The sequence below is a fragment of the Triturus cristatus genome, chromosome 10, assembly GCF_964204655.1.
Source record: "Triturus cristatus chromosome 10, aTriCri1.1, whole genome shotgun sequence".
Classification (NCBI taxonomy): domain Eukaryota; kingdom Metazoa; phylum Chordata; class Amphibia; order Caudata; family Salamandridae; genus Triturus; species Triturus cristatus.
This window is the reverse complement of record NC_140593.1, coordinates 1,126,254,046-1,126,277,865: the sequence shown is the minus strand read 5'-3', so window position 1 is coordinate 1,126,277,865 and position 23,820 is coordinate 1,126,254,046. Positions and strand designations below refer to the sequence as shown.

The 23,820-nt window shown below is 42.5% G+C and overlaps 1 protein-coding gene across 1 annotated transcript in view; it reads right to left on the bottom strand.

Annotated features, from left to right (window-relative positions):
- The window catches only part of LOC146796689 (testis-expressed protein 2-like), a 223,467-nt gene that overhangs the window by 81,872 nt on the left and 117,775 nt on the right, over nucleotides 1-23,820 (bottom strand). Inside the window, exons 3-6 of the mRNA XM_085629372.1 lie at nucleotides 19,949-20,149; nucleotides 15,861-16,191; nucleotides 6,434-6,675; nucleotides 1,576-1,722 (exon numbers count right to left, since the gene is read on the bottom strand). Of these exons, the coding sequence (XP_085485498.1) occupies nucleotides 1,576-1,722; nucleotides 6,434-6,675; nucleotides 15,861-16,191; nucleotides 19,949-20,149 (921 nt within the window). The remainder of the gene's footprint in view (nucleotides 1-1,575; nucleotides 1,723-6,433; nucleotides 6,676-15,860; nucleotides 16,192-19,948; nucleotides 20,150-23,820) is intronic.

Sequence of the window (23,820 nt, the reverse complement as noted above, 5' to 3'; positions counted from 1 at the left end):
AAATTATGTCACACGTTTTAGACACAGAGGAGAGACCTGCGCAATATACTTTCTCAGTGACTGTGGGCTCAGAACAAAAAAATAGGGCAGCACAGTCAAAACTAAAATATCCAAATAAAGAGTGAAGTGAACTACCCTGATTGTCTCAATTCCTCCAAAACCTTCTCACCTAAATAGATACAAGCCTGTGACAAATTATCAACGTGGAATTTGAATAACAATATACAGACATAGATGTTTCCCTTCATGCACTCTCTTCTGGTCCTAGCATACGTTTAGTTCTTGCTGCATGTCCTCCTAACATAGCAGTTGATCCTTCAGAAGTACTCGCTGAAAGCCTTTGTGGGATAACAATCACATGAAAATTGTGAAAAGATCCAGTTTCTGGTTAGAGTGGCATAATGTAGCCATTTTATGGCTACGCATGGTCTTAAGGATGATTATATGAGATCTTTCTCACCGCTCTACGAGTGTTTGGGCTTCATCTGGAGTGTTGTTGACCTGTAAAGAATTAACACCTACCCTGAAGGCCTACTTTCAATTTTAATGCAGAAACAACTTTTTTATGAAATACTGACTAATTAATCCAGAACAGATATTGAGACAGCCGCCAGATTATAAAAACAGCTGACGGAGAAGTTAAAAGATCGAATTGTTGACAAAGATGAGAGGGTTTAGAAAAATTAATTAGATCAGGTGGTCAATATGGAAAATGTGGGATTAAAAATGTGGTTGGTTATCCATAGGTTTCCAGATAGGATATAATTTCTCCTCAGCTTTATACTGTCCAGGGCACTTTATTTATATATAATAACAATAATAAAAAATTATATGTATGAATGCAAATTTAATGAAATGCTTGCTTGTCTTTTTATGCAGGAAATGGTTTCTTGCAGCAGACTTTGTGAGATTGTGGAAGGGTGGTGAGATGCAGGAAGGAGGTCTGGGGGCTCATTTTTGGAACTGTATACTCAATTACCCCTGTACATTGTGAGTGTCTTACTTGTTAGCAAGTCACTGCCTGCTCGAAGCATTACTCAGCCTTTTCTGTTAAACTGTGTACGTTTAAAGCAATTACCCCGAGTGAAGTGTCATCACGCTTCAAATTGGAATGTCCATGTAAAGGGGTCAGCTACAACTAAAAATCTTAAGACAAAAGCTAATACCACTGATTCTAAGTCTAATTCAGAGAGATGAGTTCTGCCCCCCAGGCCACGAGCAGGATTAGAGAGTTTTCATGACACCATTTACTTGCAGACCCTATCTCCCATAGGGCTGTCTTAAGGAATTCATATAGGATCAGAGAAGCCTCAACTACAACGTCTCACATGTACACCTATATACTCATTCATGATAAATAATATATAGATTTTTAGAAAATAAATTGTATTTTCATTGTTATGATAAAATATATCATTATTTTGGATGGCCTTCACTGCTGCCCATGACTTAGGGAGAGTTCCTTACCAATTCTACATCTTCAAACTCTTACATACAATTATTGTCTTAAATGTTCGTGTTTATAGGTAGGTCATGCTGATGGAAGGACCACTTTCCACCTTTCTATCAACTTACCTTGATCTTGCTAAGCTTTTTCTGAATCTTGTTGGCCACCTGGTCGGCCCAGTACTTTTCTCGTAGGAAGTCCCAGAAGATGCGACTAATCAGTGCGTTGATCCAGGCCATGTAGGGATCACTGCTCACACGAGCTTCAGAAAAGGACTGCAACAAAAAGAGAGTCCGCATAGTACCCACAACGCAGCATAGATGGTGTATGTCTAAGGCTTTATAATTTGTACGTTACTGTGCACCTCATGATCCCATCTTGGGACTCTCTTAGAAGGCTGATGCCGGAATATTGAGCGCTATTGACCAGAATAATATACAGGTAAGTATATAGTATAGATTTACTCTTCTTTTTTTTGTTAAATCTTTTTATTGAACAAATAAAAGGTCATGTCATACAAACTATCATTTCACTTAGCAAGGTACATTATCTGTCACAGGTTATAACATCGTTTCTGATATTAACTCGATCTGCTACGCTGTCACATTTCTTGGACTGCAAAGCGTTAATTGTTCGTCCAGGGAGGGGACATATGGGGGCTAGATTTACTCTTCTTAACTCCAAGTCGGCATACTTTGAAGATATATATAATGGCTTAGATAATTAAAAAATTACTCAATTAGCACAAAAGGGCCAGATGTACGACCATTTGGAATTGCGACTCGCAAATTGCGAAAAATAGCGAGTCGCAAATTGCGAGTCGCAATTCCAAATGTACAACAGTGTCAGAGACACTTAGCGATTCCCAATGGGGTTGCAAAATGCGAGGCTCATCAATATTCATGAGGCACTCGCATTTTGCAACCCCATTGGGAATAGCTGGCCCTCCCAGGGATGGTGGCCTGCTGGGCAGAGCAGACCACCGTGTCTGGGACTGCTTTTAAATAAAGCAGTTTTTTTTAAAATTTAGTCTGTTTTCCTTAAAGGAAAACGAGATGCATTTAAAAATAAAAAAAAAGAAACGTTTTCGTTTCATTTTTTAAGGGCAGGCAGTGTTCCCTGGGACCACTACCTGCCCTTAAAAAATATTTTCGCATGCATTTGCAAAGGGGAAGGGTTCCCTGGGGACCCCTTCCCATTTGTTACTGCATTACCACCTACTTGAAGTAGGTAGTAAATTGCAACTGTTTTGCGACTGCAATTGCGGTCGCAAAACAGTCCTACATAGGGCTCAGGGTCGCAATTAGGAAGAGACACCCTTGAAACATCCCTTCCTAATTGCGAGTCGCAAATGCTATTTAGCATGTCGCAAATTAATTGTGACTCGCTAAATTGCGTTTGTACATGGCCCTGTAGGGTTTTTGCATGCGCAAACGGGTCACAGACCCGTTTGCGCATACAAAAACGGTTCGTTCATCTGGCCCAAAATGATTTACTCACATTTGAGGGAAACAATGCTTAACATAAAAAGGCTTTTTGCATCTTCCACCAAGGACCTAGAACAACATCTCAGTATCCATCAGGACTGCATCAGCCCTGTTCCACTTGAGGAAGGAGCTGACGATTCACCTTTCTCAAGAACACTATATCATGTGTCTCGATGGGTTTACAAAGGAGAGGTGTGCGGAATTGTGGTTGTTTATATATGTATTGGTGGCCCAGCCACTGTACGCCTTATAAAGATGCAAACGCATATGTGTACATGATACTAAACAGAGTGCCACTTCCAGGACAAGATTTAGGGAAGGTTTGGTTACAGAAGGAAACACATAGACTGTAAAGCATCAGGATGTTGATGTGGAAACCAAGACTGGCGTGCCACGTGGAGCCAGGAGTGACAAGTGCTGGAGAGATGTTTTGACATATAGTGGTCTGCAGGCGTGACCACACAGGGTCTTCTTGAGCACCATTTGATGGCAGGATTTTGGAACCCTAACACTGCTTCACCATGAATAAAGATCAAAACTCCCTGTTTGACCTGGAACAAAGATTTGGAACCAGGCATGGCAGAGGTGGCCATACCTACAGTGGCTGAGACACACATACCCTTACTCTTTACAAGATTTCTGCTCTAGACGAGTTCAGGAAAAAGAGATAGTGTCAGGGTGAGGCATGCATTACAAAAACACTTTGTTACCCTCCTGAAAGACCTAAAGCTGGGGCTAAAAGCTCCTCAGGCAAACTTGACAACTTTGAAAAGTTTTTTTACTGGGTGAAAGGTGAGACGGGTTCTTGGAGAGGAAGGGCCTGGAGAAGGATGCGACTTTCAAGCATCAAAGACTTAACAGCCAAAGTGGAGCATTGCACAGAGCTGGCCAGAAGAGAAGAGACAGAGATTTGTGCCTGTGCAGCCACTCTCACCCTACACAAAAACAACATTTTCTGAACCTGCTCGCCATGCCTCGGGAGGATGCAAAACTATTAATGGATTTCAACTGTGTAGCGACTCTACACACGAGCTGAAGACTTATTCTACATGGGGATGTACAAGTTAACGGGCCCGATTCACAGAACTAACTTAAGACAAAATCCTAAACTTACTACCAATTTGGTATTCACAGAAGGCACTTACTCATTTTGGTATTCACAGAAGGCACTTACTCATTTCGGTATTCACAGAAGTTAGGAGTCCTAACTTTAGGACTCCTAAATGCCTTCTGTGAATACCGAAAGTCTTAAAATTAGGATTTTTCTCAGTTTAGTAGTAGTATAGTTAGGACTCCTAACTTTAGGACTCCTAAATGCCTTCTGTGAATACCGAAAGTCTTAAAATTAGGATTTTTCTCAATTTAGTAGTCCTCCTAATTTTAAGACTTTCGGTATTCACAGAAGGCATTTAGGAGTCCTAAAGTTAGGACTCCTAACTTCTGTGAATACCGAAATGAGTAAGTGCCTTCTGTGAATACCAAAATGAGTAAGTGCCTTCTGTGAATACCAAAATGGTAGTAAGTTTAGGATTTTGTCTTAAGTTAGTTCTGTGAATTGGGCCCAACATGTGCACATCGTGTGTCATTGGCTTTTCAATTGGTGACCATACAAATAATAAATAATGAATTCCTATTTGCAAAGTGCGAACATATCACCCCATTAAGGGTTTCAAGGTGCTGGGGGCTATCGGGGAGATAAAGGGCCCGATTCACAGAACTAACTTAAGAGAAAATCCTAAACTTACTACTTTTGGTATTCACAGAAGTTAGGATTTTGTCTTAAGTTTGTCTTAGGACAAACTTAAGACAGACTTAAGACAGACTTAAGACAGACTTAAGTTAGGATTTTGTCTTAAGTTTATCTTAAGTCTGTCTTAAGTCTGTCTTAGGTCTGTCTTAAGTCTGTCTTAAGTTTGTCTTAAGTCTGTCTTAAGTCTGTCTTAAGTTTGTCTTAAGACAAACATAAGACAAAATCCTAACTTCTGTGAATACCAAAAGTAGTAAATGTAGGATTTTGTCTTAAGTTAGTTCTGTGAATCGGCCCCAAAGTGAGCTATTGCCCAGAGTCACATGATGCTGAGCTGAGCTGCCGCCGGTGATCGAACTGTGAGCCCTGCGCTCTTGAGTCAACCGGTCTGGCCGCTGCGCCATACCATATGAATCACGCTGATATTATTTGACACAAAGTAGCACCATCTGAGCTGGCAGGTCTGCCTCAGAGGCAGCAAAAACGTTATCAATGACTCAAGGCTTATTTAGATTTTGGCGGATGGAATACTCCCTCAAAAATTTGACGGATATCCCGTCCACCGTATTACGATGTCTATAGGATATAATGGGATCGTAATACGGCGATGGGATAGCTGTCACATTTATGACGGAGTGTTCCCCTCCACCAAAATCTAAATCAGGGCCTTAGTAAGTTAGGGTCTACCAGATTATCCCATATGATCCGGTCAAATTTGGACCTACAGGTTTGGGGTTCCCCTCAACATCCAAATTCCAAAGGTGGGCAGACCTCATGGACATCAAAGACGGACTAGGGGAGTTTTCTACACAGGCGTTTTCCTCCTGAGACACATAGTCATTTCCACTCACTGTCATTCTACACCAAAGCAAATACACTGCTTAGACCTCTTCAGCAAGAGGGTCTAAGCAGTGTATTGGCTTTGATGTGGAATGACAGTGAGTGGAAATGACTATGTGTCTCAGGAGGAAAACGCCTGTGGAGTAAACTCCCCTAGCTCGTCTTTGATGAGAAAAACTCATGAATTTTAGACAAACTGCTAATGCTGAAGTTAAAGTCAGAGAGGAAAAGAAGGGAAGATTATGCCTGAGGTGAAAAAAAAACCTTTCCACCATATATAAATGTCACACGAGAGAGACTAAAACACATTACTCATAGGCCTGAAATACAGCAGACCTTTCAAAGAAATTATTTCACTTTATAACTGAATTGTAAGCACACAAAGTCTTCCTGATACTCTACAGCCGATTGACTGGATTCACAAAAAAGTTTTTAAAAAGTACAGCAGAACATTAATAATTGTCTCTCTGCAATCAGTAATTTGAGCTCTTGTTAGTTTTAATCCAGTGGTAGTTTAGATATGTGTTATCCCAAATGTACCATGAACCTCTTCAGCTTTTGCTAAAGAAACCAATGAAATATAACATAACATAGCATAATTTAATGTAATGAAGCATAATATACGGCACATAGCATAACACACATATGCACACTCTCAGACAAGCAATTATTTAGAAGATATTTTGAAGAGGAAGATACATGTCTAATAATTGTTCACTTATCGGGAGCTAGGGGTCTGGGTTCGAGTCTCAGTGTCGGCTCAACATCCTGTGATTCTGGGCAAATCACTTAATCTCCCCGTGCCCATGGACAGGGCCTGGATACCCTCACGGGTGATAAGCCGCGCTATATAAATCTACTAATTTAATTTATTTTACCTGCGGGACAGATAGATGCACAGGTTCTACTCACCTTTTTCCTGGTGGTGGGGCTGCTGCCGGTGCTGGGACACGGGCTCGGGTGGGAGCTGGGGGGCTCGGTCTGGATACACCGGGACATGTAGGCTCTATAATCCAGAAGGATCTTTTGCTTGACCGTCCCCGCCAGGTCTTTTGGCTTGAACAGCGATGGGATGTCCTCGGTGCTGCCCCGGCTGCTGCAGTTACTGGGAGCCGCCCTGCCACAAGGACTGGGCAGCTGGTTCCCAAACATGCCTGGAAGGATGGAAGTAGGTTTCACAATGGTGAGTTCTAATCAACCAACACACATAAAATGGCGGAAGGACCCTCAAATCAAATCACATCACATTGACATTGAAGTGTTTAGAAGCAGTTTGATATAGGTTTCATCCCTGGATGTACCCAGGGCGTGCTGAGTTTTACATTTTGATGAGCACAAAATTGTCATACAGTATACCATCAATGTAAGTGAATGTGGAGGATGTCCAAAGGGAAACTTACCATATAGGTGGTATAAATACTGTTACTTGTACCTTAGGAGATCCACCAACTTGCAGTTGAGCTAAAGGAAATAGAATATTACAACTATACTTCCCTACGTGTGCTTACCTTGATGATACAGTGCAAGTCAATATTTTGAAAATTAATAAATGTGCATGCTGGAATTTCTGTGGGTGATATTTTGGCATCAAATCTGTTCACATATTTACAACCATGTCTGCAATCTAAAGTTCTTGAGCAGCAGTTTGCAGGAGGTGTTCCTGGTGGAGATGTAGCCCAACCAGAACCAGCTGCAACATCAGGCTTCCCTAGTGGATACAAGATCATATATCTACCTCTTACAATAATGGGATGTAGGCAAAAAGGTGGATATTAAATTACAGCTGGTTGTTTGTGAACAGGTGGAGGTCTCCAGATAGGATCATCTGGAGAGGATGGGTGTGGGAGAAAAGCACGTAGACCACTACGAAAACACAGTATCCAGATAGTGCCTGGTGGATTTCCAGGATAATTTGTTGTAGGCGGACACTTTGTTTCTAAGGGGAATTTTCTTTGTTGATGATATCGGGATGAATCTCAGTTTGGTTGGAGAAGGTCATCGCCTCCGCCTGCCAAACTCAATGATCCGGATCCAGGCTGACCTGTTTAGAGGAAGAAACAGGTGGGGTTTCGCTAAACAAATGATCGAATTCCTACCTATACCCTCGCCTTCAGGCTGCAATTTTAGAATTGGGAAAAAGTGCTCATCAACCCATTAGGGCCATTCCATTAGAGAAAAGGTGCAGTGAAGGATTGCTGTTTTGAGCTCTGTAAGAACAGGGATGGTGGCAACTCCCATTCTTCCTATTCCCAGCCTCAGGAATTGACAGGGTTTCCACTATGGCCTTCCGCACACGTGCAGCTGTACACTGGGGAACCTGCAGCACAATAAGGTCAGGGTGGGTGAAAAGGCTTCTCTTCTCATTCATCTAGATTGCCAGGGCAAACATTTCCACCCTCATAGTGCATTCGCGCCCCTGAATTATGGCAAAACCTGGGGATTTTTCCAGACCTACTGTTCCCATGCACACAAGGCCTGTGAGAAGCCCTAAAGATTCCACAAGGCCAAGGCTGAACGCGGACCATGGAGACTAAAAATATGCTCCAGCAGATGCATGATCAAGACCAAACCTATATCTCCTTCAATCAAGAACATTAGAATCTATGTGCATGCTGACTAGCATTGTGCCACTGAGCTCTCACTGCCTCTTCCATTAACTTTCATTCCTTCTTCCTATGACATCGTAGGCCAGTTCTTCTACGGATTTGAGTGTATTATAAATTGGTTTCATGAACAACATAAACATGACCCTATATCACCTTGCATCACCAACATCCCAAGAGCCTGTGAAATCCCTGACCTTCTGGACCTTGAACTGCTGGGCATGGAAGTCCGACCCACCAATATGAGGCTATTGAGGTAACAGAGTGAGGCAAGAGGTCAACCTTGTGATGTCATTGACGGTCAATGGGTGCATGAATTCATCTGGCGAATCGATGAGCATGCCAGGCAGCACAGGATATCCGTTTGTTAGTGTCTTCAGTCATGCAGACTCCTAAAGTTAGAAGAAAGCAGTGCTAAAAAAAGTGCCAGGGCCCTCCTCTGGAGGCCACTAAAGCTTGCACCACCCATTGTCCCTGCCAACAACAGTACCAACAAAACTACAAACCATTGCACTCCTACAAGAGTGACAATTCAGACTATTCCAGGCCCCCAAAGCTATGAGAATGGCTTGGGAAGCAGATATTAGTCCCTTTAAACGTTCAATTCATTAATAAACAACTATTGTGAGCTTTTCTATAATTTAGACAAACAGTGCCACCATTTAGCAGACTGTCATAATTACCACTGTTGGCAATTAAGTGCTGGTGCCGAGCACCAGAAACAACTAGGTCAAATGAAGCCCTAAAATAAAGGTTGTCAGTCACTAATTCAGAGCAGTGCTAACATATGAAAATTGTAAGTGCTAGTACCTCTGACCTTGTTAAAATCAAGGAGTTTGTGCATTCTTTTAAGCTTTGTTAAAGTTGGCATGAATTCTTTTCTAGAGAATCTTCAGTGATCGTGACGTTTGAACAAAGACTTCCAGGTCTTGTAACCTTCTTAAGCGGAGGATAGCAAATGTAAACTTATCATATATGTAACAGATTTACTGTTACCACCACCATTTGGATATCTACCAATTGGCAATTCAGCAAATAAAGGATATTCCTCCGGTGGTAAACCCCCCAGCACCATCATCCTCTCTCCGACAAGATGTGGCAGTAACTCACTCAGCAAATGGTGGCAAAGCAATTATCTGGAGGACCTGCCATGCTATTTTAGAGAGGTGCCATCTTCAAAAACTTAGGGAGTGTAGGTATGTGAGCACCTACAAAATACAACCACGTTGGAGTTACTTTGCCCATGCACACACATTCCGGTGGAAAATCTGCTAGCAGAGACGCACGCTGGTTGATTTGTGCTGAGTTTTCTCCACCATATTTGTTGCAGATTCAGACACTTTAGAGGAGAAACTTCCACTGACCTCCCAGAGAACTTTAAATATGGAAGACTTTCTTCATCCTCAGCTCAAGTTTTAATAAAGGTCATTTGTGTTTTTATCCAAAGTTTTGGGTATGTAACCAAGTTAAAAGGATCACTCTGGATCCCCATTTAGATGTGATCTTGCCAGGTATCACTTTGTGATCTACCTGCTGAAGCTTTGGTCTTTCATCTATCTGGTGATCTGCCTTGCACCCACACTATCCTGGAACCAACATCTATTCTAAACTTCACTAAAAGTTGAAACCACTGTCAATAGCATTGCTAGTGTCAATTCGTGCTTTTGCAAGTGCCTTTTTTCATTCTTGCTGTTGGTAAGGGAAGCAAAGATTTAATCAGGCCTCCCATACATACTGCAGGTTTCTTGGTGAATTGAGGAAAGAGGCTTGACTGTGAAACTTCCAGTAATGGTGCTTTACCTGCACTGAATTCTAAACCCTTTTAACACGAGGTGGGGCGTGTCAGTGCCTTGCTGATTCACACTCCTCCACTCCTCCTAGTACTGTTTTGTAAGGGACCATCAGCTTTCTGGACTTCCTATGAGTGATCTAATACAGGAGGTGGTAACTCGGATTGGGCTTGATTCAGGCTACACTACCAGACTGGTTCACATTCTTCAACCCCCCCTGAGGTCCCCATCACCCATCTGGCCAGCAGAACAAAACCCAGGACACAGCTTCCTGCTGGCTACTGCTGCTGTCCCTGGCCTTCTTTACGTTTCTTATGTTGGTGCTTTCTGTAATAGATTTGTTGTGGATCTGTGATGATTGTCTGCAACTCCTCTGAAGTAGGAAAGCTACTGGAGCGGGGGTCGTGAACAGCTGAAGATACCTCTCATCCAATAAGCATTCCAGAGCAGAAAAATGCAAATAAAACTGTTGTAATAACTGCACATCTGAGACCCTTGATTCTAAAAGTGAATGCAGTCAAATGTAATGGAGTTACAGGTGAGGAAAGTAGCTATGTGCTAAGCTGAGAAAAGAAGCCAGTCAGAAAACAGAGTTAACCTATTAGTCAGTAAGCAAGCAAGAGTGCTTCATCAGACCTGAGGCTGCAAACATTGGCATATCCTGGGCCATAAGTAAGGATGCTGAACAGAGAGCAAGACCATATTGAGAAAACCCCACAGAACACTAGCTATAGGTACTGGTTAGCCCAGATGGAGATTGGTAAAAATGTCTCCCTGGATAATCTTTGACTGCCCTTCTTCACTGAAGCAAAGCCTATTTCATTGGGACAATCCCAAGAAAAGATGGCTGGTCAACCTAGCAAGTGGCAATATCAGGTCTATAGAGACTGGGGGCTGCAAGTTTCGGAGGAAATTAAGAGTTGCAACTAACACTCGAAAAAGGGATTGCATTTCTCCTGTGGGGGTCCCAGAGCCTATAATCAAATGAAAGTTTCACCTTTTCTAATGAGGGTATTGGAAAATAGAAAGGGCTAAGAGTGAATACATTCTGATCAATATGTACATTGCTGCTTGAGTACTGAGCCTCTACGTGTACTGGGTAATCACACCCTATGTATTCAAAGGTGGTCGGCTATGTACAGGAAAGATTCTGATTAAATAGACGACTGCATTAGCATGGCTGATCCTGGAAATAATTACGCAGTGACGCGAAGGGCTCCTTAACATCACCATATCAGTGCCTGCACTTACAATATCCATAGTGTACACTTCGCTGCACACATCTTTTCCCACCTCTGCCTTCATTAACCATATGATTGGCTGGTCAAGGAAAGAAAAGTAGGTTTGCCTATTGCTAGTTCTCATCCCTCTCATTGAGCTTGTTGTTGTAATCTTTCACACAGTTTTTACATTCCAACCATATTCTAGAAAGAGTAATGTTTCTTCTGATCTGCACTCAGAATACCTCCACTGTACTCTCTCGCTACCAAATACCTCCACTATCTAGTCTCTACTCTCATTCCCTCCATAAAGTAGTTCTTTAAAGACTCATCCTTCCCTTTTACCTAAGTGTTTCCTATGGATGTTTGTAACTAGTCAAAAGGGGTCAACGCATGACAAAACTGATGAATTGATATCAGATGATCAGTTTCTTTTTCCAGATTTTGTATAAATACCTTTCTGTACTGCGATTAAAGAAACAATGATTACTTTATTCTTCTAAAACCTGCACAAACCCTGAGAGTAAGATGAATCTACATAAGTTCAAGGTTGGCCTGGTGCTTGGATTCAAGTCAAGGATCTACCCAGCTGCAGAAAATGTCAGATGATCACCTTGGAACATAAGAACAGGATGCAAGAGTTGTATTGAGCCAACAATTGATGGCAAAATGTGGGCCTTCATGGGGGTTCTTGGCTTCCACTACTACTAGGTCCTAAGAGTTGTGATGAGATACATTTTTCGGGCCTTTTGATTCTGTTAAAAGTAAAAAAAAAAAGTCATCAACCCCAGTGCACAGATACAAGGAGTTTTGCCTCAATGAAGCTGACATCTTTGATGTGAATCAACGGGTCAAATTAATAGAGTGTTTTGGGACTGGGAAGTGGGAACACTAACAGCAGGTGTTTCACCTTCCCAGGTGAGCCATCCTAGCTTGAGGCAAAGGCTGGTTCTTTGTGGCTCAGAGAAGGTGCTCATGGTTCTGCATAATCTATCTTGTTGATCTGAAAAACACATCCCTGCAGAGGTGTCTGGTAATCATCTGTAGTCCACAAGATGATTTGTCATCTTCTTCACAGAAATGAGTTCTTAGAAGCTTTCCCAATTCTTAATTACTGTAAGGGTAGGGGAATGATGGATTGGAGTATTCCCTAAACCTCTCACATCACAAACCATGGGATCTGCTTTCTCATGATGTAAGGCTTGGTTTTTCTGACTTGGAAAAGACATTTAAGAGCAGCTGGAGAGACCTCTAGGTATAGTGGTCAGGAATGAAATGAAATGAAACCAGTATCTGTAAAGCGCACAATTACCTGAGGGTGTCAAGGCACTAGGGGCCGTCGGGAAGATTAAGCGAGCTATTGCCCAGAGGCACATGGCGCTGGACTAACCTGCTACCGGGGATCAAACCGTGAACCCCGTGGTCCGGAGTCAGGAGCCCTGGCCGCTGCGCCACACCACACATAATACATTTAATTCATTCAGGTTTCCAGGTCACACAAATACACAAACACATGCACACATGTCTTCACATAAACAAACACAGACACAGCCATAAACGACAAAACACAGAAAAAAACACGTGCTCGCTTGCACCAAGACACACACAGAGAAGGGTTCTTATTTCAAATTAATTTCAGTAGAGTACATTGATACAATGCATTTACACTTCATGATAACAGTCATAGCCACCTCAAGAGACTGATGTGTGACCTAGAAAAACCATTGCACACTTGCACACAAGCACAGAGTGCCTTGCTATCATGTCTAGAATCAAGATGATCTTTTCTGAAAATGAAAAAGATCAGTTGTGTGAGTTACAATTCCTGATTTAATTCTTACAATGATACTGATAATTTATGTGATAATTAGTAGTCATTGGGTTCCAAAGATCATTGAGTATGCTAGGTAGGCGTCCTTGATCTAACACCATCATCAACCAGTATGCCCGTGTAGGGAGGCCTCCCTGAGGTCTCACAACAAGCTTCTGACTTTTGAGAAATTGAGTACCCACATCACCAACATTGTCCCTGTAGGTCTGGTTATTTGGCAGCACTATATCTTCTGTTAGCAGCTCTTGTTATCTTTGACATGATGCTGTGTATGTAGGCTGTCTCTCCATAGGAGTAGCTGCTGCCCAGTTTAAGAGTTCTTGTCCACCTACACTATTAATGATTTGTTTCATTCCTAGATTACATTGATGCTTGTTCACCTCTCTAAACCAAGATATCACCATCTTGGATAGTTCCTAGGTCACCCTTTTAGATTAAAATAGTGACATCACTATTTTACCCGCCCTGGAGAAGACCGTAACAATTACCATCCAACTTGCCTTCTCAGTCCATGGTCTACTTGTTTTCAATGTTGCCTCCAGTCTAAGAATAAAATTGAAGAGGCAATTTCGATATTTGAATATCTTTGGACCTTGGTTCTACAACCCCTAGTCTAAAAGAACACAACTTATCATTTAATAACTGTGTGCTGCGTTCAACCAGACAATACTTCCAGCTAATGAAAGTACATCCTTTTCTAGATCAGTTAACCAGTGTTGCACGCTGACATGCGGATGGAAAGACCTTGAAAACACAGGATAAGAGGAAGTGGTGGCAGTCCTACTCTTCTGAGTCCCTCCAGATCAATAATATACAGCTTAGACATCATAAGGATTGGCTTTGTCAGCCTAAACTTTCCTGCCATGAGGAACTGATTCGTACATCTGCCAACTCATCATAAGCCAACTTCAAGGTTGCCAGAGATCTCAAAATGCATTCAGTATGCCCTGCGTCATCCTCCATTCACAACAGCTGTGTGACTAAGCTGCCACCTTCACTGATAACATACATCTGACATACAATAGCATGAGAAGCGACCTGTGCTATCGTTATCAGGAGGAAGAGATACAATCTGCTCCCCCGCAGGAGGCTTTGCTGAAAGCAATCAATCCTATTGAAAATTCTCAAACCCATCAGCTTCTTTCCTTAAACAGATCAGGATCACCCGATGATATTTATCCATTCAGACCTCTTGATTATTTCTGCCCTAACTTTGCTTCTTAATACATCCTTCTCCTCAGTTTGTTCATCCACCAGTTGGAAGAAGAGTACTGTCAAACCATTACTAAAGAAGCCTGGTCTAGATTCTAGAAAAGAGAGCAATTACTGACTAATTTCTTTGATTTCTGCCATTGCTAAAATAGTGGAGAAATATATGACTCAATGGCTTTCCAATTTCTTAGGTCACAAACTGCTAAACTTTGCTCAGGTGGGGATTAGTAGGAACGTGGGTAATGAACCAGAACCCATTTTGGTAGTTGATGACCTAAGGGAGAGCCTGGATGCCAGGCATTCTTTAAGACATATTTTATTGAACCTCTCTGCAACGTTGCATGCGGTCCATCATTCTATTCTTCTCTAGCAACTGGTGGTTGGGTTAGGTGGCTTCACCCTTTCCTGATTCTCTTACTTCTTAACTCAGTCCTCGACTCTGTCTACTCTTCAGTTTAAGGGCCTGATTTATTTTTTGGCAGGTGATCTGCTTCTCCATCAGGGAGACTGAATACATTACTCCATCGCCCTGATGGAGGTGCCGCCTGCCAAATTTAGAGATGACTTGGCAGGAACAGCCATCACAGTAGTTCCTGTCAATGCTGCTTATAGTTTTATGCCAGGTTCAATTGACATGACGGAGCCCTGTACAAAGCTGAAATAAATTATCCATTACTCCCATGACGAGGAGACCATTTATCAGTTTTCATTGCCCCATACCGCCAGGGATTTCCTGTCAGGGATAGGCAGTGAAAACTGACCTTTAATGCTTAAAATTGAAATTTAATAAATTAGTTGGGCAAAATTAGAGGTCTGCCTCTAACGGACTTTAATCTGTAGGGCCGTCAGGGGGGTTTAATCAGAGTAGTCTCCACCGTGATTAAACTTAAGGTCCATCCACATATAAATATGGTGGGTAGACCACGGTCTTGGTGGTATAGATACTCCATCACAATTGCGACGTAGTATCTATACTGCCAAGATTTAAATCAATCAGTCTTTCCAAGCGCTGTGCAAAGTCACTCTGGGATCATCATTTTCTAGGATTTTATTTAACATTTAAATGAGGCCTCTTTGATTTATATCATAGAATGCTTTGGTCTGGACTTTATGTCTTATGCTGATGAGGCCCAACTAATTGTTACGCTTGACAGCCCCCTGGGAGAGATCCAACAGATATCCCCATCTTTTCTGCTATCCTCCAAAACCTTGATTAGTTGCAATATGTTAAAACATAATGCGAACAAAAAAGAGATGCTGATTTGCGTCTCTTATAGTAAGTGAAATGCCGGCTTCTGGCCTGGTCGATTGGTTCCCCCATTCCTTCCACCTCCCAATCATCTGTGACACCTACACTTCTGTGATCCTTTTGCCACTGTGTTATTTTTCATAAATACTCATAGATATTCTAGTCTTTCAAGTAGATCAACTTGTTGAAATTACCCACAGGCCCGACTATTGTTGCCCCAACATGTAAGCAACAGACTTCTCCACCCACCACTTACGTCTTTACACAATAAGAAGTGTTGGTCAAATTGTTAATCTGTGCATTATGTAATACCTCCATTGGGCACATTATTTTTCTCCTATTATAGATCAGGATGCCTTATGGAATATAGGTTGAGATGTAAGTTATATAGGCCCACAAATAGAGACAAAATAAATGTGGGATTTGCACCTTACTTGATCTCATTTCACTTCTGCTGGCACTTTGCTTATCTCCGGAGTCCTGTTTGGAGGCCGCTGAAAGGTGCTGGTACCATTCCTCCTTCTCACGTCCTGTTCTCCCGAAGAGGTAGAGCGGCACCTCCTTGAACTCCCCAGCAGGTTTCAATGCACTGTCTTGGTCTGGTACAGACGTCTGCCCCTGGCTTTCTTCTTGCTGTGCAGAGACCTCACGGGGATCAATAGACCCTCTACGACTCAGATCGCCTTGGTTGGCAGATAGGATGCAGATGGGATATTTCTTGTTCCACATTCTCTTTCGTGCAAGACCCGTTGGGAAAAGAAAGATCTGCAAAGTGAACACAGAAGTCACTATAAATATCTTGGCTGAGCTAAGTGGCTTCCTGACTACAAAGTTTTGGAGTTGATTAGCTGAAGACAGATTGCTAATCAAATCCATCATCTAGGAAATTAAGAAGTACCTGTCTATAGTGAGGCTAGAAATGAGAATAAAACAGTTATTCCAAAAAGATGCAAAGAAACATCTGGGGATCCTTATTTTGGTCTAAAGGCAAAGAAAGACTTTCTTTTACCAAAGTTGCTCACAGCAGTCTTTTTACCTGACCAATCAAATGTTTTCATTAAACACTTGCAACAGATCAAAGATGCTCTCAAATGTATTCAGATGAGTTTCACTTTCTGTAACTTTAAAGACGCTGGTAGTATTTTCAAAGAGCACATTCCATTGGGGTTGGGATGAACTGATTCTGGTGGAGTTGATGCAGTCCAAAGAAATGCATCGAATCTGTGTTTTTGGTGCATGGCTTTTTCAATTGTTGGCAACAAAGAGATCCTGATGAACTCCATGTCACATGTTTACACCACTGGCAGCCCCGGCAACACTAATCCACAGGGCCGGCTTTAGGGCACTGCAACCTGTGTGGTCGCACTAGACGCTGACCTTGGGGGGGGGGGGGGTGCACTGTGTTTAGCATAATTTAAGACTTAAAATCACCTGTGTCCAGCATTCAGGCAGCAATAGAAATGTCAAGATAACTCTTGTGATTAATGATCCTGCTAGAGAGAGAAAGTGAGATCGAAGTTTTGTCTAGTGACAGTTTTGACTCGCCATAAATTAGCATGGAGGGTTGATATACCTGCTGCAAAGAACAGATCTGTATTTTATGTGGATAGCTGGGTGGATTAGTAAAGCCAACCTTTACCAGTGCTTTAAAAGAATACAAATGTATGTGAGAGAAGGACAATGGAGAGATGAAGGCCACTTTTACCAGATGGTATTGAGAGAATCTGAGGAGGAGGTCATGGGGCAGGGTGCCAAAAAAGAATGTTGCACTGGGCACCTCCAGCGCTAAAGCTGGCCCTGCTAATCCAATCATTGTAACCACCCAGGCACCCAAGTAACCTATGACTTGCCCTTCAACCTTAGACCCCTTGAAGGCCTTTAGTGTTGCTTTGCATGTCTTGTGAACAGGTGTGGGCACAGGTTTTAGAATGTGCAGCCACTAAAGCTTTTTCGCACAATGTGAACAGGAGATTGCTACCTTGAGACCAGGGAAATATGTTCCAAGCGGCTCCATGCCATTGTGCACTCTATATGAGCTCCTCCAATCATATCATTAGCTTGTACGTGGTCAATCTGTTGTTGCAGCTTGTTGAGTGTGGTTATAAGCTATTCACTGATTTCTCATTACAAGGCATAGGCGCTGGAAGTAGGGGTGCTGGGGTGCCATAGCACCTCTAAAATAACTGTGCTAGCCTTCAGAAGGTAATTGAGCAGAGTTTTGTGGCCATTTCATTGGAAAATGTGCTGTCTGTAAACGACAGTGTACAATCGCACCATGCTGTAGTAATATATTTGCAGCTGTGTGCTCCAAAATGCTCCGTCGGCTACATGCTGCACCGTACCACACTCCTGCTGAATGGGTGTGGCTCATTTGCTATTCTTGTTCTTTGTATGAAACATGGATTTTTCACAATCCCTCTGACCTGAGTGATGTAACATTGAAGGTAGCACCCCAGCTTATAAACTTGCTCTAATCCCACTGTTACAAGGCCAATAGTAATTTCACCTTTTCATCATGAGTTATGTGCTGCACCACACCACCCCTGTATACCTCTTAGGACGTCACAAAATGTCTTTTGGGAACAGTTATGGTGGGCCCGATTCACAGAACTAACTTAAGACAAAATCCTAAACTTACTACCATTTTGGTATTCACAGAAGGCACTTACTAATTTTGGTATTCACAGAAGGCACTTACTCATTTCGGTATTCACAGAAGTTAGGAGTCCTAACTTTGGGACTCCTAAATGCCTTCTGTGAATACCGAAAGTCTTACAATTAGGATTTTTCACAGTTTAGTAGTAGTAAAGTTAGGACTCCTAACTTTAGGACTCCTAAATGCCTTCTGTGAATACCTAAAGTCGTAAAGTTAGGATTTTTCTCAGTTTAGGAGTAGTAAAGTTAGGAGTCCTAACTTTACTACTCCTAAACTGAGAAAAATCCTAATTTTAAGACTTTCGGTATTCACAGAAGGCATTTGGGAGTCCTAAAGTTAGGACTCCTAACTTCTGTGAATACTGAAATGAGTAAGTGCCTTCTGTGAATACCAAAATGGTAGTAAATTTAGGATTTTGTCTTAAGTTAGTTCTGTGAATCGGGCCCGGTATTCTTGCCCTGTTTACTACCTCGAAATTCCATTTTAGACTTCTGTTTCAAAAGCGAGCTGAACCCAAGACTCTGGGTCTGATTTAGATCTTGGCAGATGGGTTACTCCCTCACAACAGTGACAGATATCCTGTCCACCAAAATTTAAATACCATTATATCGTGTGGAATTTATATTATAGCGAACGGGATATCCGGCACCCTTGTGACAAAGTAACCCCCGTCCACCAAGATGTAAATCAGGCCCTCTGATTTAAAACATAATAATTCCCAATTTGGAGACAGACTGTCACCTGGTTCAACTACAAGGTCACAGTTACCTGGAGTCCTTGCGTATTTATAGAGCTGCTGGTTTGCAAACCTGAGGTTTGAAGGAAAGCAAGTTTTACTTTGGAACCCCAGGGTGGTTAATGGGGCAATCAGGGAACCATTAGTAGAGTGGAAATGATTCCACCCTCAGGACTTTTAAATATGCTCTGAATGTTTTAGCATACAGAATGGAGCGGTACATAACAAGGTGAATAATAAAAAACTCAGACTAAAATGAGACTGGCGCTAAGCCTTTTAAACAGGTTTATATTCCCTTCTACTTCCATTAGAGCTACTAGAATCCAGTAATCGGGGTGACCATCTCCCTACAAGTCTTTACAGACACTGTTACCAGTCCTGGACTTTTGCGTGGTAGCCTAATCCATTCTGGGTGTTGTAGTCTTGTTTTGCTAATATTGAACTAATTAGCTTAATGGGCCTGAAGTGAATGATTTGTAGGTGGAAAGTTCAGGACTGGAGACAGCGTCCACAATGACCTGGAGTGGGGTGGTCACCCTAGCTCAGGAGCACCTGTGGCTATATGTATTCATCCAACTGTGTAGAAAGCTTTTGAGATAGAGAGAGGCACGCAGCAAGGCAGCCCTGTATGTCAACGATTACTAACCATACGCCAACATGCTTTTCCCCAAAATTTACATGAGCCCTTTCGTAGGTGGAGGGGAAACAATGTGACTGCTCCAATATTGATTGCTTACACTTCTTCTATCTTATAGATGTTACCCCCACAGATGGATATTATCTCCTGTTTATGGACTTGCTGTTTTCCCTTCACCTACAATTAAGCTTTGAAAAAGCGCTTCTAAATTGTGGATGAAACCGAATTAATTTTGTGATTGGCCACTGTTTTTCTAATACGGTACACACAAAAATTAGTTTGAACTAGTATAACTATTGGTATAAAATATTAGATGCCTCACTACACCTCAGCACTTGCTCTGGTGCCTGTCGATGAACATGAATAAGGCAACAGATGATCTGGGATTATTTAAGACCAGTGACGCAATGGAAGGTGGGCACGTATGGAACAATACGCACGGGCAAAGTATTTTAACACATACAACTGGCCTGTCATGAGTGTGATATCTTACCTTAGAACCGGTCAAGTCGTATGACCGTTGACTAGTGAAGTTGAGATCCGGAGTCTCTTCCTCGGCTGTGGCCCGCCGCGGGACATTGATCTTGGGATAGGAAAGCTTCAATGACGACCCCTCTAGTGTAACAAATACTGAGTGTGTCAACGACGGGTGATATATCTCGGGGTCGTAGAAGTACATCTCGTTCATCCAACCCTGAATGGAAAGGGTTCAAACAAAGCTTGTCATTGTGGGCACAGCCTTGATCGATGTTGACACTAGCAGGAGCTGCAGAGCTACCAAACTTCCGATAACACATAACATAGTCTTAAGAGGCCCTCAGGAGAGTTTTAACAAACTCATAGATCAGGGCACTAGAACATCTGAGCCCTAAGATCTTCTTTGTACTCTTGATCTTCAGTGTGGACAGGCTATACTTGTCGGTGCTCAAGGAAACTCATGTGATAAACAAGCTATGTTGCACTGCGTTCAGCCTGAACCCCAGAGCTCTCAGTCATGGTCCGTTATGAAGAATGTGTATAACGAGCCATAATTGAGAGCTTTGGTGTTGACCCTAAAGGCATTGCTGGTTTCTCACAATGTCTGCCAGTGGGTCAAATAATTGATTTGCTTGCCCCACCTCTGTCAGTGGGTCAAATAATTGATTTGCTTGCCCCACCTCTGTTAGTGGGTCAAATAATTGATTTGCTTGCCCCACCACTCCTTAATGTCACCCGCATCCACTGTATATGGGCCCTATGGTCAAGCACAACATTCCTAAGCACTCTAATAACCTCCCAGTTACAGCTGACTCATGAAAAATACACAGTGTCAGCAAACAGAGTGGACACATTTACCACGAGGAAGCAAAGCACTCATCCCACCACCCAGATCCAGCAGACCCATGGGATACACGTGCACTGCAGCAAGCAGAGTTCTCTCCATTACAGATGATTCAAGGAGTACACACAAAGCATCCGGATGAGGAGTCCCCTCAATCCCAAACTCCCAGGATACGGTTTCTCCCAAGAATGCAGAGGCCACTCCTGGAGGACAATGTGGAAACTGGCCATGGCTGAGGTACTTCACTTGATGGTTAAGCAATCTGGAGCTGGCCTGGCTGTTGTGCTTAATGTACTTGGACGTTGTAAGAGCCAGCTTGACAGTGGTGTTTTACGTACTGTAGCATTGTGAATACATCTGGTTACATCGCTTTACCTACTTGGGCAATGCAGATAGTTCCCTGACTGCAATCAATTCCATTCTAGGGTAATAAGGGAGACTGGTCTGGCTATGGTGCTTCAAATCATATGGAAATACTGGTCTGGCAATTGTGCTCCACGTTCCAGTGCAGTGTGAAACTGGCACAGCTATAGTTGTATCTGTGGGACATTAACTCCCTTTCAGAACTGACTGTAAAATCTAGTGCTCTTTCACCAATATACTGGGAAAAACTGTGCTATATAATGTATAATTCTGCCCCGTTTATACCAACATTGTTTAGTGGCTTGGCATTACATCCCTTACTATTGGGAAGTGCAGGCCCACTCACTAGGTTTGCTTCTCTGGTGCATTTTCAGAACGGTTATGAAATAAATTTGAGGACATTTTAGAGCTCCCAGTAGAACCCAATGTTGAGGTGTGGCCTGCTACTAGTGTGTGGGACTTGAGACATGGCCAGGATGTGGTTGACACCTAATTGTAATAAGCTGCATTGATGAAATATACGTCAGGAACGCAGTATGACCGTGTGCATAAGAGCTGGCATGTATTAGGATGGCCACCCACGTTTAAGGTCACAGTACAGATCCTTTTCAGCATACACTGCTGGACTAGTGATCCCCTGCTAGGCTGCAAGCTTGGAAGTTGCATTAACTGCTGCTTTCCTGACCTGGACAGACCTTTGCGCGTCTAGCTCTCTACAAGACATTCTTGAAATAATACGAGGAAGGACTTTCTCCTGTATATATTTTTGCTGTCAGAGATCTGGAAGAATATCTGTATTAGCTAGAAGCGCTTATACCACGATTTAAAACGAGTATCGTGTGACATCTATGATTTATGAAGGGTCTTTCATATGCAATAATAACTGTCCTGAAGATGGTCTAATGGACTGATGCCATCCAAGACCGAAACGTCGACTCCATCATCTATTTTCACAATATCTGCTATATACAGCTGATTATTTTCTCATGAATGAGATATATCTCTGTCTAATTGCACTGAAATAGATGTTTTTTGATTAAATGTGGATTTAATGTAACCCCTTTTTCATGATTTATTGCTCAAACCAATGGTTTACTTGTACTCCTTTTTACCTCGATTTATACATAAAAAGATTTGTGTTTATTTCACAAAAAACAATTCCCGTGTGTGTTCTCTTTATATTTGACGATTAGATCAGTAGATTGATAACTTCCTTGGTGTTCATTTTGAAATACACCTACCAATTAATTTTTTTCGAAATATCCAACTAATTAGTTTGTTTCAAACAAAATCCCTTGTTGGCACTTTGACCTTTTCAATTTATCTGCCCAAGCCCTCAAGGGTGTATTGGGTTTTTCCTTTAACTTGTATCCTGCTGTCATGATCAGCCTCTCTGCATGTGCAGATATGCATGCATGTTTGGGGTTTGAGGGGCTCACAAGACAACATGCCTTTTCTGAGCTCAGGCACAACTACACCTTCTGGTGGACTGACTTACGCTTGGAGAACAGCTTACGGACAGCAGGTAGCATACAGGGAAGTGAAAGGTGATTGAGGTTCTGTGGCTCCCTTAATAAGTGTCCTAATGCTACAAAGAGCTGGAGAAGCGTCATTGTCAGCAGCAGCTCCCATTAGGGCAACCCATCTCCTGTTCACTGTAGGTGAGGGATCCCACAACGAACAGAGGGCATAGAGGCGCGTGCTGCTGTTTACCAGCATCCGAAGATACTGAGAGCAAGATGAAGTCAACAACGCACTGAGAATAAGGCCACAAACCAGATCAGCACTGTTCTTACCCCCTACGGAAAGAGGGGGCTGTGGCAAAGGGACAGATAGAGAAGTTTTGCCACAAGAAGCAACAAGAAGCCCCAGTCTAGAGAGGGCCGAACAAGATACACAAACTGACTGGAGGGTCGCGTTTTTCAACACAGGGTCCCCAATTTTGGAACTCTCTGCCCTCTCTGTTGAGACTAGAAACAGACCTATTGAGTTTCAGGAAAAAAACGAAAACCTGGTTGTTTACCCAAGCCTAAAGCTAGATATGGACTTATCCAAAACGGTGTCTCCAAGGAATAAAAACTACCCAGCGCCAAGAGACCTGTTGGTGAATGTGCGCTCTACTAATTTTCAATAACATAACATGTAGTAGGACTGCATTAAGGGTGTGATTAAATAGGATTACTTTGCATGGGAGGTGTTTTGCTAGGTTGCTGTCGCTGCAAAAGGAGGCTACATCATATCGTTGGTTCTGGGACACACTGAACGACAATGCCTCCCAATGATTATTGGAGGAAAGGGACTTTTTGCTTGACTGAACAATATAAACATTGTAGCCGGTGTCTACTAAAGTGAATACTCTTCAGACTTCGGAGTTGAGCTTGTTGGAGCAGGGGCCTCCTAACGAGATTTGTGAGATAAAGCAATTTCTACTTGTTCATGTCTTGCAGCCCATGTTGAAGACTCAGAGGAAATGGCGGACTCTATTATTATGTGTTTGCTGGGAGTGCCAAGGCTGGATAAGGGCTGGTTTTGTAAGCCTGCAGCATGCCTGAGTTACCTTAATACAAGTCTCTACTGTGTTTTTGATTCTTCTGTCGTCTGCACACATGGACATCATGCGTGTGTGCTAATGACCTCTTAGCGTACCCATACCACAGGGGCTTCAGGGATCTGTGTTATGC